At 41.2% G+C, this 19,674-nt stretch overlaps 2 protein-coding genes across 2 annotated transcripts in view; one reads left to right on the forward strand and one right to left on the reverse strand.

Moving 5' to 3' along the window:
• The window catches only part of LOC126055170 (uncharacterized), a 95,709-nt gene extending 92,825 nt beyond the window's left edge, over window positions 1-2,884 (forward strand). The window contains exon 6 of the mRNA XM_049843190.2: window positions 2,290-2,884. Within this exon, the coding sequence (XP_049699147.2) occupies window positions 2,290-2,655 (366 nt within the window). The 3' untranslated portion in view covers window positions 2,656-2,884. The remainder of the gene's footprint in view (window positions 1-2,289) is intronic.
• A 10,217-nt stretch (window positions 2,885-13,101) lies between these two features.
• On the reverse strand, window positions 13,102-17,655 carry LOC126055167 (uncharacterized). Its single transcript, XM_049843179.2, has 2 exons — window positions 16,711-17,655; window positions 13,102-15,973 (listed from the first exon to the last, which is right to left on the reverse strand). The coding sequence occupies exon 2, from the start codon at window positions 14,478-14,480 to the stop codon at window positions 13,347-13,349; it is 1,134 nt and encodes a 377-aa protein (XP_049699136.2). The 5' UTR covers window positions 14,481-15,973; window positions 16,711-17,655; the 3' UTR covers window positions 13,102-13,346.
• Window positions 17,656-19,674: the final 2,019 nt, after the last annotated feature.

A 19,674-nucleotide genomic window follows, 5' to 3' on the forward strand; every position in this document is an offset into this window, starting at 1 on the left:
AATAATAACCTATCTTGGTGCCAAATTTGAAGGTTCTAAGTTTGCTAGAAGTACCTTAAACTTTGATGATCGGTCAGTGAGTCAGTGACAAAATGGTGTAACTTTGATCGCTCATAACTCGTAAACTATTTATTCAAATGTCTTGTAATTTTGAGACTGAGTTTGTTTTAATACTTACTCTTGGTCATCAAAAACCTAAACTCCTAGCTTTGTTCACATGGAAGATACAGGGGGCTGAAATAGCCGCGAAACGCTTCGAGAAAAGATGGTACGGCCGTGCCCGCTTTGCTCGAGTCTTGGCTGGGGCACTACCGTGTCCTCAGATACTAGCTTCTGCCAGCGGTTTCACCCGCATCCCGTGGGAACTACTTTCCGTACCGGGATAAAAAGTAGCCTATGGCCTTCCTCGATAAATGGGCTATCTAACACTGAAAGAAATTTTCAAATCGGACTAGTAGTTCCTGAGATTAGCGCGTTCAAACAAACAAACAAACAAACTCTTCAGCTTTATAATATTAGTATAGATATACTATGGCCTGATAACATCTATAAAAGATGATTAAAGCCTCAGATCAAAGAACTGTGATTAAAGATGCATCAGGTGTGTCAGGCTCATTCAGGTGTTTTGGCTTTGGCACTTGCGCTGATGGCTTGATATGAATAATGTATTTATTTGGATACGGATTAATATCATATTTATAAAAACACTTTCGCCAATAATGCATTATTTTAGAACAGGGATTTATCTTGAGACAAGCTAATGAATTTAGTAATATTGGGGCCCTCGAGGCTTTGTATGATGCCATTGGTTAGATCTCACCTCGAGTACTGTGCAGTGATATGGGGACCAAGTGAAGCCAAATACAAATTCATGGTTGAGAGGACACAAAACAAAATCCATTCGATTTTTGTATTTAAAACTATATAAGGTACTAGCTTCCGCCCGCGGCTTCGTCCGCGTGGAATAGTTACTTTGGGCTAACGCTGACTGTAACTTGCGACTTAGTTTATGTGTGTAGGTGAGTAAGTACTGGGTCTTATCCAATATCCTATATCCTATAATATTATAAATGTGAAAGTTTGTGAGAATGTATGGATGTATGTTTGTTATTCTTTCATGCAAAAACGGCTGGACCGATTTGGTTGAAATTGTATATTTATGTAGATAGGTGATACCCTGGAACACATAGGCTACTTTTTATCAACACACCACGCGGGCGACGCCGCAAGCGGAAGCTAGTAATCTAACATTATGTAGCAGTACTCGCAGTACTCGATCATTATTATGCTGAGTTGTAATTTTGAAATTACAATATTTCCTAAGATACTCATGGATGTGTCTAATGGATGTACCTGAGTTTATACGTCACCGACTTCTAGGCCGATGCACCTAAGAATAGTTTTTGCATTCCAGTGTTTTGGGAGTCGGTTTTATTTTTCGAAAAAGGTTTTTATTTTAAGCTTTTCAGTGACAAGCATAGTTGTCACTATCCGCATAAGTGGAAGGTTCTCATCAATACGAATAATATAAGCCGAGGTAGTTTACGTATTCAGTTGTCGAGTTCCCTCGACCTTCTCTGGTCTCCATAATCAGGTCAGCTCCAAACCTTCACTAATGCAAAGGTCTCGTCAATACGAATAATGTAAGCCCAAACACGAGGCAGTTCACACAATCACTTGTCGAGTTCCCTCGACCTTCTCTGGTCTCCATCATCAGGTCAGCTTCAAACCTTCACCATTGTATAGTGTTATCATATATACTCTTTAGTGTTAAGTTTTTACCCTACATATGCCTACAATTTTCGAAAGTTGCCCTCGATTTCTCAGAGGTTCCATCATCAGATCCTGACCTGATGATTATGGAACCACCTGGAAAGTAAACCCTATCGAACAAAAAAAAATTTGCAAACGTCTTCAGTAATCGGTGAGCATACATAAAAAAAAAGCTCCCGACAAATTGAGAACCTCCTCCTTTTTAGGAAGTCGGTTAAAAATTAGCTGTGTTTGAAATAAAGAAATTATTTAGGTAGTTGGTAGGAGTCCGGTACGCCCCTCCGCCTCTCCCCAGGCGGAGGTCCTTGAGCATTTCCCCCAAAAGACGAAATGCTTTACTTGTGCAAAAAAATCGTCGTAAATCGAGGATCATAGCAACCGCATTGCACGCTTAGAGGTCTTAAAGCCTTAAAGCATACCGCCGTCAGTCACGAAGGTGACGCACAGCCACACGACAGCTGCGTGACGTGTGCGCACGAAGAACAAGGTGCTCTATGCTTTACCTTCTCATTCCAGGTACCGTGGGTATTCAACAAAATCAGAAGGTCTCAATTTAATACTGCTATTAATAAAGTGAACGCCTTCCCAAAAGTTCTGACAAGCAGCCCTCTCATTAAAGATATCATACTCAATAATCCATTTGATATAAGAAATATTATGCACCGAGACCAAGCGCAAATGAGAGATAGCGAGAGGTTTTTGCATAGTAACCACGAATACATTAATGTACAACAAAATACCGATGACCGCAATGTGTCTCGACGAGTGGCCGACGAGAACACCTATTTGAAGCCCCTTCTGGACATCGTAGACCCGCAAAGACGGCAGCGCCAATCCGAAGCGGGCACTACCGTATCTTCCTTAGAGTTAGACGAGTACTAACGCTACAGTGCGCTTTCCTTCGTCCGGGCGCAGCCACTCTGGCGAGGGTGGGCGTGTCACAATGCTTCAATGTGTGTACTCGTGTAAGGAAAACACTGTTTGTTTACTAATAAATGTAACATTGTGACAATTTTTTTGCCTCTTTTACATACGCCTGTGTTTTATGTACTTTATTTTTTTATTAATGCACCCGTCATCACAGGGCATTGTTGCTCCTACCTGCAGCAGTAATGCTGCAGACTGTATCTACATTTATTACCTTTCATGCCAATTTCTTTATTTCTATATCATACACTCTCGCTCTATTTCTCTTGCTCATAAATTGGGTGGGGTTCCCATTTTTCTCCTCCTACCGTTTTTATTTTTATTAAACTTTTTGATAATCTTAATTCTATTTCACAATTTCTTAGTTATAACATCTATTTCTTCTTTTATACAATTTTGCACTTACATCTAGGTATTTTCTATACAAACTTATACATTATTATTTTTTCTACAGACTTTTCGTACAATACATTTTTCTTATTCTATATTCTTATTCTATTGGTTTTATATGTTAACTAAAATATTTTCAAAATATTTTGTGAACATAATTTATTTACTTATTTATTTCTCTTAATTACTTTATCGGCTATGTTTTTACAGTATTCTAAGAAGACAGGTCTGTATTTACCTAGCATTAAACTGGCTATGTTGGATGACTCCATCTTGGTTTCAATTTTATTTTCAATGTCGAATCTTTCCATCGAGAAAATGGGACATTCTAATAAGAGATGTGGGACAGTTTCGGCTCTACCAGGTTCGCAAATGCACGATGGGTTCTCTTTGCATCTAAAGCGATGAAGATACTCCGAGAAACCACCGTGCCCCGTCATTACCTGCGTTATGACTCCACTTGGTTGAATCTTCCTGACTACCCTGTGGGCTATAACTGCGTCTGGAAAGAAGATTTTTGTAATGCTCGCGGTATCACCGTTCCTGTATCTCTCATTCCATTCGCCCAGCGACCGCATTCGTATGCATCGCTTGACGAATGAAATTGGACACTTGTCATAATTAGCACTCTTTTTGGACTTCAAGGCCGCTTCTTTTGCCAAATAATCCGCTCGCTCGTTAGCCTCTGTCGTTTTGTACTGGATTAACGTGAGCCTTAATCCAGTACAAAACGACAGTTTTATTGTCCTGTGATAAGGTTCTCAGGTTTGCGCGTGTTTCTACAGCCAGAGGATGTAGGGATGTTAGGTTGGCTATGGTCTGGAGAGCTGCCATGGAGTCACTGTATACCGCGTAAGTTTTCTCCTTTCTTCTGAGGATTTCCCTAGTGGAATGGCAGATGGCAAGGAGCTCCGCCTGATATACCGTACAATATGATGACAGACTGAGTTTGACGGCCTTGGTTTCGGCCTCGCATTTCCACACGGATAGTGAGGCCCCCACCTTGCCGTCAATCTTGCTGCCATCAGTGAAAATACGGATGTCATAATTGCTGTTGTCATCTAGCTGTTGTTGATCCTCCAGGGTTCCGAACGCTATGCTCACTTGTGTTGCCGGGTGTGGTGTTTCGGTTGCGGGTGTCAGAAAATGCTACAGACTACATTAGTGATGAGAGGTCAGGACAGCAATATAAGCTTTATTTTGGATGTTTTACTCGTGATGTAATTTTGACATTTGACTAATGAATTTTACTACGGGGAAAATGAAATAATTAGGAGAATAATTAGGAAACAAATATGTATATGAATATGTCGGAGGCGAACATCAAAGATGAGACTATCGTCCGACATCAGTTAGGGTAATGAAGCAAAGAGATAACTCAGAGAAACTCAAAAGTCAAACGAACTCAAAAGTCAAACGTTTATTCAAATTAGTCAGAACAAAAGACAGCCCCCAAAACGCCCGCCCTTCGCCACTTCCTATGTGTTTTGGCTTGGGGAGAAGAAGTGGCGGAACAAACTCCCCAGCAACACATGTCTGTCTGTTAGGTTAGAAGAACCTTTACACTTTAATTTCAAAAGACACTTTACACACTTTACAATATGGATCTACAACAGTACTACAACACTAGGCAATAACACTAGGTACACTACACGTAACGAAAGGCAGTATCGAGATGTGCGCAGCACGACGACTCGACCAAGACTGAGCTCCGCGGACGCCACGCCGACCACCACTACTCTGCCAAGCGCGCCAAAATGTTGTTTCACCGGAAACGCCACCAGAGGGCGCGCTTGCGTGACGTTTAGTGTCCGTACTATTGACAGTCTCCGACACGGCCATCCTGCGTAGACCCACGTCCTCGTGGGTTAATCTGCAACAACACAAACACAGCACAGTATGCACAGTACAACCTCGGCCTCCTGACCACTATGTAGCACACAGGCTACCAACTGCCACACAGGCTCCTAACTGCCACACAGGCTCCTAGCTGCCACACAGGCTCCTAGCTGCCACACAGGCTCCTAGCTGCCACACAGGCTCCTAGCTGCCACACAGGCTCCTAGCTGCCACACAGGCTCCTAGCTGCCACACAGGCTCCTAGCTGCCACACAGGCTCCTAGCTGCCACACAGGCTCCTAGCTGCCACACAGGCTCCTAGCTGCCACACAGGCTCCTAGCTGCCACACAGGCTCCTAGCTGCCACACAGGCTCCTAGCTGCCACACAGGCTCCTAGCTGCCACACAGGCTCCTAGCTGCCACACAGGCTAGTCATTGTCAAGTTTGTCTGATCAATCTAAACATTTTCAATGCAATAGAATGCTTTCACCTTGTGCGATGACATGCGATGTCCTGGCCTGTCGCAACTCATACGGCCTCCACGACGAATCCGGGGGAGGACGACGCTCCAAACAGCAACTGCAGCGCACCTCGCGCGCCGCTTGACTAGTGGACCTCGTCCTGTTCTCCAGGCTCGGTTCACCTTAGATGTTATCGTGCACTCAGAAATCCAGAAAGTTTGTCTTCACGTGGCGAATTCTCTCGAAACTAATCAACCATCGGCCGCCACACATCACTCCGAACGAGCACATCACTTTTTCACTTTTTGAACAATGGCATGGCAATCCTTAACACATGTGGGCATTGGGATTACATCCCACTTCTGATGTCGGAGGCGAACATCAAAGATGGGACTATCGTCCGACATCAGTTAGGGTAATGAAGCAAAGAGATAACTCAGAGAAACTCAAAAGTCAAACGAACTCAAAAGTCAAACGTTTATTCAAATTAGTCAGAACAAAGACAGCCCCAAAACGCCCGCCCTTCGCCACTTCCTATGTGTTTTGGCTTGGGAGAAGAAGTGGCGGAACAAACTCCCAGCAACACATGTCTGTCTGTTAGGTTAGAAGAACCTTTACACTTTAATTTCAAAAGACACTTTACACACTTTACAATATGGATCTACAACAGTACTACAACACTAGGCAATAACACTAGGTACACTACACGTAACGAAAGGCAGTATCGAGATGTGCGCAGCACGACGACTCGACCAAGACTGAGCTCCGCGGACGCCACGCTGACCGCCACGACTCTGCCAAGCGCGCCAAAATGTTGTTTCACCGGAAACGCCGCCAGAGGGCGCGCTTGCGTGACGTTTAGTGTCCGTACTATTGACAGTCTCCGACAAATATATTATATTTCTGCAATTTACAGTTTACTAAATGTAAATATAGTTGTAGTCTCAAGGTCTGTTTTCCATGAAACATGATAACTGTATATTTTAATTATAAAAAGGCAAGGGGAATAGACAACTACATAAGTGATGTTGTCATTCTCCATTTATATGTCGGCGCGGCCCACAGCGCGGCCCAATATTGCTGGCTGGTCCCTTGTTTGTGGTCGTCTTGGTGACGTGAGGTGCCAACGTCAATTGAAATAATTTTAAATGGAATCTCGAAGAGAAACCAAGTTCAGACTATGTGATCTTGGAAATGTATCCGATTTATTGTAACCAATGTGATTATTGAAGTACTGAACGATAATAGACGATGTGAACAACTACTGTGGTATTATTTCATATCCTGACAAGATGCAAGTGTATCAAAAGATTCTAACCACTTCTGGTGCTCCGACATCAGAAGTGGGATGGATGACCTTGCCCACTGATTGCTGCCTTGTTCGCATATTGGCTTTCTGATGTTGGTGCAGCGCTAAAAGACGAATACTCGTACTGCAGATGCAGTCGCTAATGAGAACACTTTATAAGATATCGATATGGTTACGGATCGCTGAACGCAAGTACTACTGATGGAGTGCAGCATTTAATGAAGTGTGTGACGACCGAAGCGGATTGATTTAGAAAAGATTGTCCATGGAATCGTCATGCAATACGGAATATCATGTTGAAAGAAATTGCGAGAAGGAAACTGACAACCGCCGTTCCTTTGTTTGTTAAAATTAAGTGATCGAATTCTGAAGGCACTGATTACAGTCCTCCAGGTGGAACCGCCTGAGTTCAATGATTTGAACTGTACGCACGCATTACGAAGTTTATTTGGTGCGAGAGCGTTCGGACCAAGTATTCGTTATGGACAGTGTTGAGAGCTTTTGAGAGCAATATTAATGGTGAAAAATGAAGTGAAGATGTTCGGCGTAGCAAGCGAGATGATATTCCTCTGGTTTACACGATTCTTATGATTGTGTGTAAAAGGAACATTACACCTGGAATGTGTCACGTCGTAGAACAGGCTAATTCTAAGGTTGGGGGAAGAAACACCGGGATGTGCCTTTGATAATGCTATCAGAATCCTATCCTAAAATGATACCCTAATCTTAACAATTGTTGCAAGAATTTGAATGATTTGTTCCGTTGAAGGAATGCGTTTTATGGCATTGAGTGCTCGAAGAGCTAAAAGAATAGCATCGCACATCGATGTTTCATAAATTGCATTGTTGGGGAAACGAAATAGTGGATATTTTCATAGTCTTAACGGAAAATAACAGGACTTGGTTACCATGGTTACTAAAACAAGATTGGTTGCTATGGTGACAATATCAGAGTTGTTATCAAAATGTTGTGATAAAATTAACCGATTTATGATATCTTTTGCATGTGATGATCCCGTGAGCCTCTCCTGCTTCCTGTGGAAGAAGTCTCTGCTCGCTCTTCGCTGCGGGGTCCGCGAGCGCAACGCATGACTTCTACCGCGCGCTGTCTTCCAGCGTGATCAAACACGATACGCGATGTTTGTTACGTACAGAGATACTAAGAGCAACATGAATGATGAACCTGGTGAGATCAATCCAATTTTGTTTTGCGTCTTTTATAAAGTCGTACATCCGTAACGTTGATAATTGTCGACTATCTCCTTGGTTTAGTAGTGATATCTAAGGACTCGGGTTTGATCCTCGGGCTGCGTCATATTGCTTGATGGACCTAGCACCTCATTCATTGCTTTCAATGACTTCCAATTCGTACACGCTAGTTTTGCCGTAGGCAGAACATTGTATGTAGCGTTTCACCGTTCAGGTGATACTATTACCCTGTACGATAACGAAACTATTATAGCAAGACTATAGTTAGCCTCGTAGGTCTAGCTGTCATAAGCGCGGCTGCTCAGCACGAGGTCTCGGGTTCGATTCCCGAGTCGGGCCGAAATTGCTTTGTTGCCTTAGAAATTTTCACAAAGCATTCCGGAGCCTGGAAATTGCTAATTGATGCACCCGTGCATCGGAGGGCACGTAAAGTAAAGGCAAGTAAAGGTCCTTTAGTATGTTAGGTCCTGCTTGTGATCTCTCTCCGCAGCGTTCCCACAGTTCTATGTTGGAGATTTTCTCGGGCCAGTATATACTGAGAATACGACGAAGGCAGCGATTGACGAAGACCTGGAGCTTACGCTTAAGCTTTTGCTTATCTACTTGCTCTATTTACTTACATTGAGTTGCTCAGCTTTACATTGTGCGTCAGACTTTACATTTGCTGGTAGACTGTACCTAATCTACTCGAATAACTATTTAGTAATTTCATCGTGTTCAGATGTACCTACGATGGATACGGGTTGATTCGGAATAAACCCATGTAAAGCCTGTGTGATGGCATAAGGGTCGCCGGGAACAGACCTGAGTAAAATCTGTGGTACAGTTGGTGTCATGTCACTGTGGTTGTGATCGTGTACCCTACAAGGCCGGAATAGGCTGTTGGCACTGTCAAGGGACACACCGACGGTGAAAATCCTGAGTAGAAGGTTTGATGTGAATTAAACGACAGCCGTAGTTGTGACGGTTCCTGTAATTAACGTGTTGAAAGTCTGACTACCAAAAAGAGCAGAAGCCACAAAGTTTGATAACTAGTCTTGCTGAAGTGTGACTGGTTGCCTAGGTAATTGTGTTGAGAAATCGCTCCCATTACATTCGGTTAGAATGAAAGTCAATCCAAACTTATTGAGAGAAGGCTAGGACTGAGCTGGATGTAGTTAGTTAACTTAAGCTCTCATCTCTAACAATAACGGATGGTAAGTCTGAAGTCTAATGTTTGGTTACCGATGCGCATGTTTGTCTTATCACTACAGATGTTGATGGCCGAGGCTGAAGGAGAGAAGGTGATCAACTACGTACGCTAACGCCGTGTGAGCTGATGGCTCGCAGCTGCGGTTGCTGACACGCGCTGTTGCAAGCCAGGATACCGTGCGATTCTGCGGTGGTAAAGGCGAACCAACAGTGAACTGTCAATTCGACACTTTACGAGTTTTCCCTATGCTAGTTAATCAGGTGATCTGTTTTGTTGTTAATGTATTATGAACGTCGCGTTAAAATATGAAGCAGTAGTGTATTTAAAAACATTGCATTTGACGTTTATCGATTGAATTAGCAGACTATTGAGATTCAGTTGTACGTTTGTACGTTTAAACGAAGTTTTTAGTTTCGACGTGCTATTTGAACTTGATTATTTATCAGATACAGTTGAAGATAATGATACCGATAGTGAGCATTTAGTTTTAGCAGTTGAATTGTTGATAGTTACTGTATCGAATTCGCTAAGCTGTAACGAGTGAAGTCTATCCCTGATGAATTGTCTGATGAACATCAGATAGAAAGTATGTTGTAATTAGACCACTATTGGTTGTTTGATAAAATCAGATCTAAGCTTGCTTTGATCAATGAACTAAGTTATTGAGTAAAAAAAAGAAGAATTAATGGAAGTAGTCTAGTCCTACTACACTTGGTATCATTCTACGTTGTAGTCGTAGCTCATGCAGTAACAGTCTGTAAAGAGTCTCGGTACTTTCTTGGCTCTCCCACATTACTTAGATTCGTTGGGAATGTGTAAAAATGGTTACTGGTTAAGTGACCAAAATCGTGTCGCTGGTTAAGTGGCTACGATAATAAAAAAGAGATTTAAAAAGTATCCCTGGGTTGGGAAGTCTCCGGTTAGGAGAAGCCTCCGATTAGGAGAAGCCTCCGATTAGGAGAAGCCTCCGATTAGGAGAAGCCTCCGGTTAGGAGAAGCCTCTAATTAAGAGAAGCCCCTGGTTAAGGGAAGCCTCCGGTTAGGAGAAGTCTCTGGTTAAGAGAAGCCCCTGGTTAAGGGAAGCCCCTGGTTAAGGGAAGCCTCCAGTTAGGAGAAGTCTCTGGTTAAGAGAAACCCCTGGTTAAGGGAAGCCCCTGGTTAAGGGAAGCCTCTGGTTAAGAGATGCCCCTGGTTAAGGGAAGCCTCTGGTTAAGAGATGCCCCTGTTTAAGGGAAGCCTCTGGTTAAGAGAAGCCTCTGTTTAGAGAAGCCCCTGGTTTAAGGGAAGCCCCTGTTTAAGGGAAGCCTCTGGTAAAGAGAAGTCCCTAGTGAAAGGAACCCTGGTTAAGGGAACCTGGTTGAGGGAACCCCCTATTTATGAAATGTCCCTGGTTAAGGGAGCATCCTAGTCTTAACAAATGTTTTAATAAAGTTTCACAATAGCTGAGCTTAATGATATGGTCAGGTGTGGCCGAACGAAAAGATGTTCCTTGGTATTATTTCTGTTACAGTGCTACTTACACGAGGACGTGTAAAGCGCAGGATGGCCGTGTCGGCGCGGCCCACAGCGCGGCCCAATATTGCTGGCTGGTCCCTTGTTTGTGGTCGTCTTGGTGACGTGAGGTGCCAACGTCAATTGAAATAATTTTAAATGGAATCTCGAAGAGAAACCAAGTTCAGACTATGTGATCTTGGAAATGTATCCGATTTATTGTAACCAATGTGATTATTGAAGTACTGAACGATAATAGACGATGTGAACAACTACTGTGGTATTATTTCATATCCTGACAAGATGCAAGTGTATCAAAAGATTCTAACCACTTCTGGTGCTCCGACATATACATAACACATAATGTACATAAAACATAATAATTGTAATACATGAAAAACACATCGTCACAATATCATAATCAATTAATTAATTAATCAATTAATAATAAAACAAGAAACTTAACTTTGATGAGAAGTGGTCCGTTCCGTAGTCGAAGCTCAACTGACTGGCGGCGCACCGTCCATCGCTTTTATATTGTACCATCTAAGTCAATTGACAACTAATAACAACATCCGTTAAAATAAGTTATATTTTAAAATTATTACTAACACTTTAAATTATTATTTTGATAATTCGTAATTATATTTGGCTAAATATAATATTCATAGTTTGTAATTAATATTTAATATTTTATTAATATTTAAATAACCGACATAATAATATTTCATTCATTCATTTGAATCTTTGAGGTGTGCTGTGCTGCTGCTGCCGCTGCGGCTGCGGAGAACCTCAAGCGGCGGAAATATAGTGGCCTTGTCGGAAACTATATTTTCGAACCGTTTGGGGTTGAAACCCTCGGGTCGTGGGGTCCGAATGCCCACATTCTATTTAAAGATCTCTCAAGGCGGCTGGTTGACGCTTCTCGTGACCAGAAGGCTGGCTATTACCTCGGACAAAGAATCATCATGGCGATCCAACGAGGTAATGCTGCCAGCCTCTTGGGCACGCTCCCGGTTGACAGCGATGGGGACGAATTTTCTGACGCTTTTTAGTTGTTTGTTTTACTAGGATAGTTTTTGATTTTTATTGTAAATATGTATTGTAAATATCTGTGTAAATAAATGCCTTACATCTTTGAGGTTAGATCAATTGACAATTTGAATCACGTGACACACATCATATCAACAGAATTTTACAGATACTATCACGGCCATACTGACATGTACTTCGTTCTCGAAGTACAAATTACCTTACATGAAATGATCAACATACATAATACTTAGTCTAATACATTTTTTACATTGTTACCGTCGATCTTTTCACATTAAGATGACGAAATAACAACGGTCAGTTGTTTTAGACATCAATCTAGCCCCACACCTGCTGCGCATGAGACAGGCTAGAACAAAACAACTAACTTCAGCAGTTCCAATTTCACATACATCATAACATGTGGTGTTGAAAGAAAACAAATATTTAAACAATAACAGTTTAATTAAACATGATCAAACATCCATCGTTCTTAACAAATCATTAATTATAATCACTATATGACACAAATACAATTTGTAAACTTAAATCTATATAATTTTAAACATTATTCTCGTCAACCCATACACCTGGCCATAATCTCAATTTATCTTTAGCTATGGTTATGTTCCTTAGGTCACCTACTCCTCTAAGAGAATACCTATCATGTGGTAGAATGCCAATTATTTCGTAAGGGCCCTTGAACCTGGGACTTAGCTTATCACGACGCCTATGGTCTTGGTTTACATATACGGTGTCACCAACATTAAAAACCTTGTTATCTCGCCTTACAACATCAAAACGGTTTTTGAATTTATCGGCCTCTGAACATAAACGCTGATAAGCTAGTTCGCGGTCCGCCCTTACATCAAAGTTATTTTCGGGAATAATAATATCATTTAGATGAGCTTGGATAGACGGAATATTAGCATTACAACCAATGAGCAAACGGATTGGTGTGAAACCGGTAGATTTCTGGACAGTGGTATTAATTGACTGCTGTACTTTCCACAACCCGCTTGGCCAGTCTGACGAGCCATTACATGTAGTATTTAACATGTCGATAACAGTACTAACATACCGTTCCACTTGTCCGTTACCCCTTGGTGTACCCGTGGAAATCATATGGTGTTCAATATGTAATTCATTAAATAAAGAACGAATTTGGGTGGAGCTGAAATTAGTTCCCCTATCTGTTATTACTGTTGATGGAGTTCCGAATAAAGTAATGGTTTCTCTTATAATGGGTACAAGTTCTAAGGCATTAAGAGTTTTGAGAGGTTTCAATAAGCAAAATTTTGTAAATCCATCCACTATAAGTAGAATATATGTATTTGAAACCTTCATTGGTTAGTGTAAATGGACCTGTACAGTCTATATGAATCGTGTGAAAAGGAATTGGACCTTTATTAATTGGATGTTGTTCATGGTTGTGTGTGGGCAGGTAAGGCTCTTCAATGAATTGTTTTAATTTTCCGTAGAATGACAAAATATATTTGCAAACTTAAACTCAAAATTACAATAAAAGAGAAAATGCAGTATGCACAACGTCGCTTGTACGGTCGAACGAGCACTGGCGAGGCGGGGGGGACACACGCGGCGGGCGGCTTCGTCGCCCGGTCGCGGCGGCGCACGGCGTGAGGCGAGCGTCTCCATTTCGTGGCGCTAGATGGCGCCCGTTGTTATTGAGCGAAGAGCTAGCTCGCGCAGTTCCGCCGTCGTTCAATAGATGGCGTTGTTGGTAGCCAACATACCGGCCGCCTTGGAAGATCCGTCTTCCAACTGAAGAGGAGTCACGCTGGCTTCCATTGTGGAGACAGGTAATGGGCAGATTGTCGATGAGGCACGCCTGATTGTGCCGGTCGCGGTTCGGATGTCTGCGACTCTCGAAACTCCATCCTTCCCTGGGAACAGATTAATAACCCTACCCATTTTCCACTTAAATGGTGGCAGGTTATTTTCCTTGATGACAACAAGACTGCCCATTTTGATGTCCATATTGTGGGACTTATTCGCCCACTTCGTTCTGCGCTGTAGCTCCGATATATACTCCTTGGACCACCTTTCCCAGAAGTGTTGTCTTAGTTGTTCCAAACGTCGGTACCGGCAGGCAGGCGTTGAAGTGGCCACGACGTCCTCGCTGGCAGGCGCAGACAACGGCCGGCCGAGTAGGAAATGGGCAGGTGTTAGTGGTAAGTAGTCATCAGGGTCTGTGGAAATGGGTGATATAGGACGGGAGTTCAGGACGGCCTCGACCTGAGTCAATACCGTACTAAACTCCTCGTATGTTAACCTGGCATTACCTACAACACGTCTCAGGTGGTACTTGCACGACTTCACCCCTGCCTCCCATAAACCACCAAAATGAGGAGCGTATGGGGGGATGAAACAAAATTTTATATGATTGCTGGAAGCGAAATCAACAATATCGTTGGAATTTTGAAATACAGCCGAAAGTTCCTTCTCTGCTCCAACGAAATTCTTACCGTTATCAGAAAAAACTTGACACGGTTTACCGCGTCGAGAAATAAATCGTTTGAATGCCAGTAAATAATCTTGAGTTGACAATGAACCAACTAATTCCAAATGTACAGCTCTAGTAGCAAAACAAACGAACAAACAAATATATCCTTTAATTAGTTGTGAACCTCTGCCTTTCCGGTTCAGTATCGATATTGGTCCAGCATAATCAACTCCGCATCGCATGAATGGAAATCCAGATTCTACGCGTTCAGCAGGAAGGTCGCCCATATATGGTGTTAACGTATTTCCTTTCATGCGAGTGCAGGTAACACACTTGTGAACTACTTGCCTAGCTAAATTACGTGCTCCCAGCACCCACCATCTATCACGCATGGTTGCCACTAGAAGTTGAGGCCCAGCATGAAGTAAACGTTTGTGTTCGTATGAACACAATAACCAGGTAAAACGATGTTTATGACACAATAACACTGGATGCTTCTTATCATAATCAAATGTAGAATTACTAAGTCTCCCACCAACACGAATAATATCATCCTTATCCAAAAATATACCTAAACTAGTTCTATTACTAGACTTCTTATCAAATTGTGAATTTTCCCTTAGAGTTTTACACTCATAACTAAACGATTGTGATTGAACTAAACGTGTCAACACAACTAACGCATCACTAATCTCACTATAGTTCAATGAACCGGTTTTACGACATTAACCTGCACGCGATGCACGTAAATTATGAATAAACCGTAACATAAACGCGGCTGTCCTTTGCAAACGATTAAAACAGGAAAACCTTTCAAAATCTATTACAATATTATTAGGTTCTACGTTAAGCAATGTTGTAGTTTTTGAACATTTTAATTCCGGTAAGTTAACTAAATTAATTTCATTATTAGTGTGCTTTGGCAACCAACATGAAGTTGGTTCACACAGAAACGTAGGACCACACCACCACAAACTAGAATTGTCACCCTTCATTGACTCAAAGGTAACACCACGTGATAAGATATCAGCAGGATTTTCCTTTCCCTTAACATGTAACCAAGTAGTGTTGCTAGTTAAATCATTTATTTGTACAACCCTATTTTGAACAAATGTTTTAAGTAAATGTGGTGATGTCCGAACCCAGGCTTGAACTATAGTTGAGTCAGTCCAGAAATAAACTTTATCAAATTGTAATCTAAGAGAATTTTTAATTTTATTATATAGTTTAGCTGCAACTAAAGCTCCACAAAGCTCGAGGCGTGGAATACTCAACGCCTTAATTGGTGCAACTTTACTTTTGGCACATAATAATCGGCTAGTAACTTGTGACTCATCAATATTATTGTAAGAACGTATATAAGCTACTGCACCATATGCAGTCTGACTTGCATCAGAAAATATATGCAATTCCTTGTATACAGCATTTGGACACATGACATAACGCGGTACAAAAATGTCAGATAAGTATTGTAAAGAATTAATAAAATTACCCCAAGTATATGCAATTTCACTGGGAACTTCATCGTCCCAACTTATTTTAGCAAGCCATAATTTTTGTAACAAAATCTTAGCCGTAGTAATAGCTGGTGCCAATAATCCTAGTGGGTCATAAATCTGTGCAATCACTGACATAATTAAACGTTTAGTGATTTTCTTATCAATATTATTATCTATACTAGTTAAAAAATAAAATAAATCATTCTTATTAGACCAACCAATACCTAGGGTTTTAGACTGACAATGTTCTCCAATACATAAATCCTTAGTACTTTCTGAAGTAACATCAAAATTAAAAGTCCATTTCCTTAAGGGAAAACAACCACTTTGTAGTACGGCGGCCGTTTTACTGCAAATATCTAATAACCTATCGCGCTTATCATTGCCTACTAATAGGGCTGCCATCCGTCCGGGTTTCCCCGGATTTGTCCTCTTTTGGAGGCCGTCCGGGGGCCGTCCGGGCGGGGTTTCAGAAAACCGGACATTTTTCATAGGGCCATCTTAACCTATGGTGCCTGGGTATGCGAATTACCCGGGCGCCTAATAATGCAGAAGTCGAAGTGTCCCAAAACTCCAAAATTTTCGCGCTCGCTTCGCTCGCGGCTTCTTTTCTTAACACATTTTTTTTTACGTTTAATAACTTTAATATCCCAATATTAAAAAAAATTTGCGCTCGCTTCGCTTGCGGCTTCTTCACTTTGCGGATTTTTTTATTATACAAGTTTAGGTGCTTTTGTGACCCAAAACTCAAAAATTTTCGCGCTCGCTGCGCTCGCGGCGACTTCACTTTGCAGTTGTTTGTGTTTTTCAACATTTTTTTGTCTAACCTATCAAGAAGGTAACTCCTAGTTTCCATATGAGCTTTCTTAATTATGACCTTCGAAATACATTAAGTCACAATCTTTCAATACTAGGTACTACATGAGCTAGAGGCGGCCCTGACTTTTCATGTAAGTAAGGACCTCATTGAATTTAAGTAATATGGTAATATTAAAAATTAGGTCTTGTTTTGTTGAACAAAAAAAATCGGACTCGTCCGGGGAAAAAATGCTATTTACGCCAAATGTCCGGGTTTTTTTTAATATTTGTCCGGGTTTGGCGAAATTCGAAATGGCAGCCCTACCTACTAAAAGATCATCGACATAAAAATCATCATTGATAACGCTGGCGATGACGTCATCAGTGCACTCCTTCGCTAACTGCTTTAAACAGCGATTACTCAGGTATGGTGCCGACGCGGTGCCATACGTCACTGTGTTAAGACGATATATTTGAAGTGGTAGGTTTTTATCGGTTCGCCAAAATATTAACTGTAAATTACATTGTTCAGGAAAAATAAAGGTCTGTCTAAAAAACTTTTCAATATCTGCACTAGCAACATATCGATATTGCCGAAAACGAAGTAATATCGAAAAAATATCATTTTGTAACCTTGGGCCGACGCATTGTATTTCGTTCAACGAAATAATATTAGAAGTGGTCGCGCTCGCATCGAAAACGACGCGCAACTTTGTTGTTACGCTGCTTTCGCGATACACCCCGTGGTGCGGTATAATATAATAAGGTTTAGGTAAATTACCTTCTTCTACGCGCGTCATGTGACCTAACTGCTCGTATTCTTGCATAAATTCACAGTACATTCTTTTATATTGTGGTGAGCGATCTAGCTTTTTCTCTAAATACAAAAAACGCTGTTTAGCCATTTTATACGAATCACCTAAACAATCCGGTGATTGTTTGAGCGGCATTTTCACACAAAACCTACCGTGCTGATCGCGCACAGTAGTCTGAGAAAATAACTGTTCACAATACCTATCTTCCTCGGTAGTTACCGGAGGAATATCGACTTCTTCGATTTCCCAAAAATGACGTACATCGAAAGAAAGTGACAAATTACATTGAACTGCATTCATGCTATTCTCAAAAAAACGATTATTATAAACCGGGCCGGATATAATCCACCCTACCATAGTGTCTTGTAGGTACGGACCGGCTTGAAGTTTAATCTTGTCTTGTTTAAGCAAGTCCCAAAAGACATCGGCGCCTATTAATATATCTATGTCACTCGGAACATTAAACGGGGATCTGCTAATAAAATATTGCTAGGTATACCTAAAGTGTCATTATAACGTGTGTCGAAGGTAGTTTCGAAATGATACTAGGCAACACTAAACAATGTAAAGTTGTATTGAAATCATACATCTTAGAACGCATATTAATATCGCACTTGTGATTGGACTGAGAAACGGATTGTCCAACGCCACAAATACGTATAGTGGACTGTATTATAGGCAACTTTAAACGTTTACACAATTCTTGCGAAATAAAACAATTTTGACTGCCGCTGTCTAACAAAGCGCGCACCGTATGATAAGTGTTATCAATATCAGCGATCTCAACCAACGCCGTAGACAACAACACAGTCTGTAACGAATTAATATTATTCGAGAATACTACACTACGATTATCAATATTGTCAGCTGTTTTACTAACACAGTGTAATACAGAAGACTGAGGTAACGTATCATTGATAACTGAATTTTGTGACGTATTTGGAATAACACTGTTATCAACGTGAATAAGGGCATTATGTTTTTGTTGACATAATTTACAAGGCCCGAAATTACAATTTTCTATGGTGTGAGTGCTCGACCGCAAACAAATTAGGCATACCCCCTTTGTCTTAGCAAACTTTAGCCTATCTTGTACTAGCATATTTAAAAACTTGACACATGAATATAGTGCATGTTTATCAGTACATAAGGGGTATGTTACATTGTGTCTATTATGTTTACTTTTACCTGATGAGACCTTATTATTATTATTCGCGCTCGCGTAACTAAGTGTAGTTTGAGAATTTATATTATTAGACTGCCTTTTGTTATCAGTCGGTTGTTTGTTTATTTGACTATTACTATTTTTCTTCCCTGAATTTATCATGTCTAGCATGTCAGACCTACTATTTAAAAATGATAATAAATCTTCCAATTTGACCGGTTTAGAAGGTTTGTTTGAATCTGTAAGTGAACTACGGTAATTCTCCCACTCGCGTTCTGTGGCAGAGTCTAATTTGCTGACGACTAAATAAATAATGAGCAAATCTTCCAGTGACGAATCAGAGTCAATAAGAGAATTTAGTGCCCTCAAATTACGTAAAACACAATCCACTAACGATCTGATTTGCGCTGGACATTCTTTTCCTAACGGAGGTGCCGCAAATAACGCCTTAATATGGTTGTTTATCAACAGCTTATTATTATGATACCGCGCCTCTAGGAGGTCCCACGCGTTAACGTAGTTAGCTGCCGTGAACTCTAAAGAGCTTATGACATGTAACGCCGATCCGCTGAGCGACGATTTTAGATATTGAAATTTCTGTATGAAATCTAAGTCGCTGCGGTCGTGTATCATCGAAACGTAAGAGTTCCTAAACTCTAACCACTTATCGAACGAACCGTCAAAGACAGGTAGCTTTATTTGAGGTAATTTAATGCACACAGATTTACTACATTGAGAATTATTATTTTTTGTCGATTCGCTTTGCTCACCGTCGCCTAACATTTGCTTTGCTAAAGCTGAAATCGAATAATACTGGCATTCAAACGACTCTCGGTATTCTAAGTGTAATAATAAGTCTTTTTCGTCAACAATTCTTTCTATTTTTGATTGAATATCGTTAAATTCGGAAAGAAAATGGCTGCGCTATGGACGCGCATTTGCAAATGAGTAATAGTTGTGGAATCTAGGCACGATTGATCTAATTTATTAACATAGTTCGCGAATAATGTAAGTCGACCTTTAAGTACTCCACGTTGTTTTTTAAGCTCAGATAACTGATTATTAAAACGGGGCGTGGTTTCGTCGTCACTCATTTTGGTGGTCTATAAAAGTAGGTACTCACGGTTTAGCGTGTTCCGTCGTGCTTTCTCACCTGAAGACGGCCTCAGCAATGCCAGTAGGTAGATCTGAAGCTGACGATCAGCTCTGAAAAACGTTTAGGTACGATATTAACACAAGGCAAAGACACGTGGGAAGGAGGGAAAAGGAACTGGAAAACCTGACCGTTGCTGGCTGCAGCTTCAATAAC

This window comes from Helicoverpa armigera, chromosome 22, assembly GCF_030705265.1.
Source record: "Helicoverpa armigera isolate CAAS_96S chromosome 22, ASM3070526v1, whole genome shotgun sequence".
NCBI classification, from domain to species: domain Eukaryota; kingdom Metazoa; phylum Arthropoda; class Insecta; order Lepidoptera; family Noctuidae; genus Helicoverpa; species Helicoverpa armigera.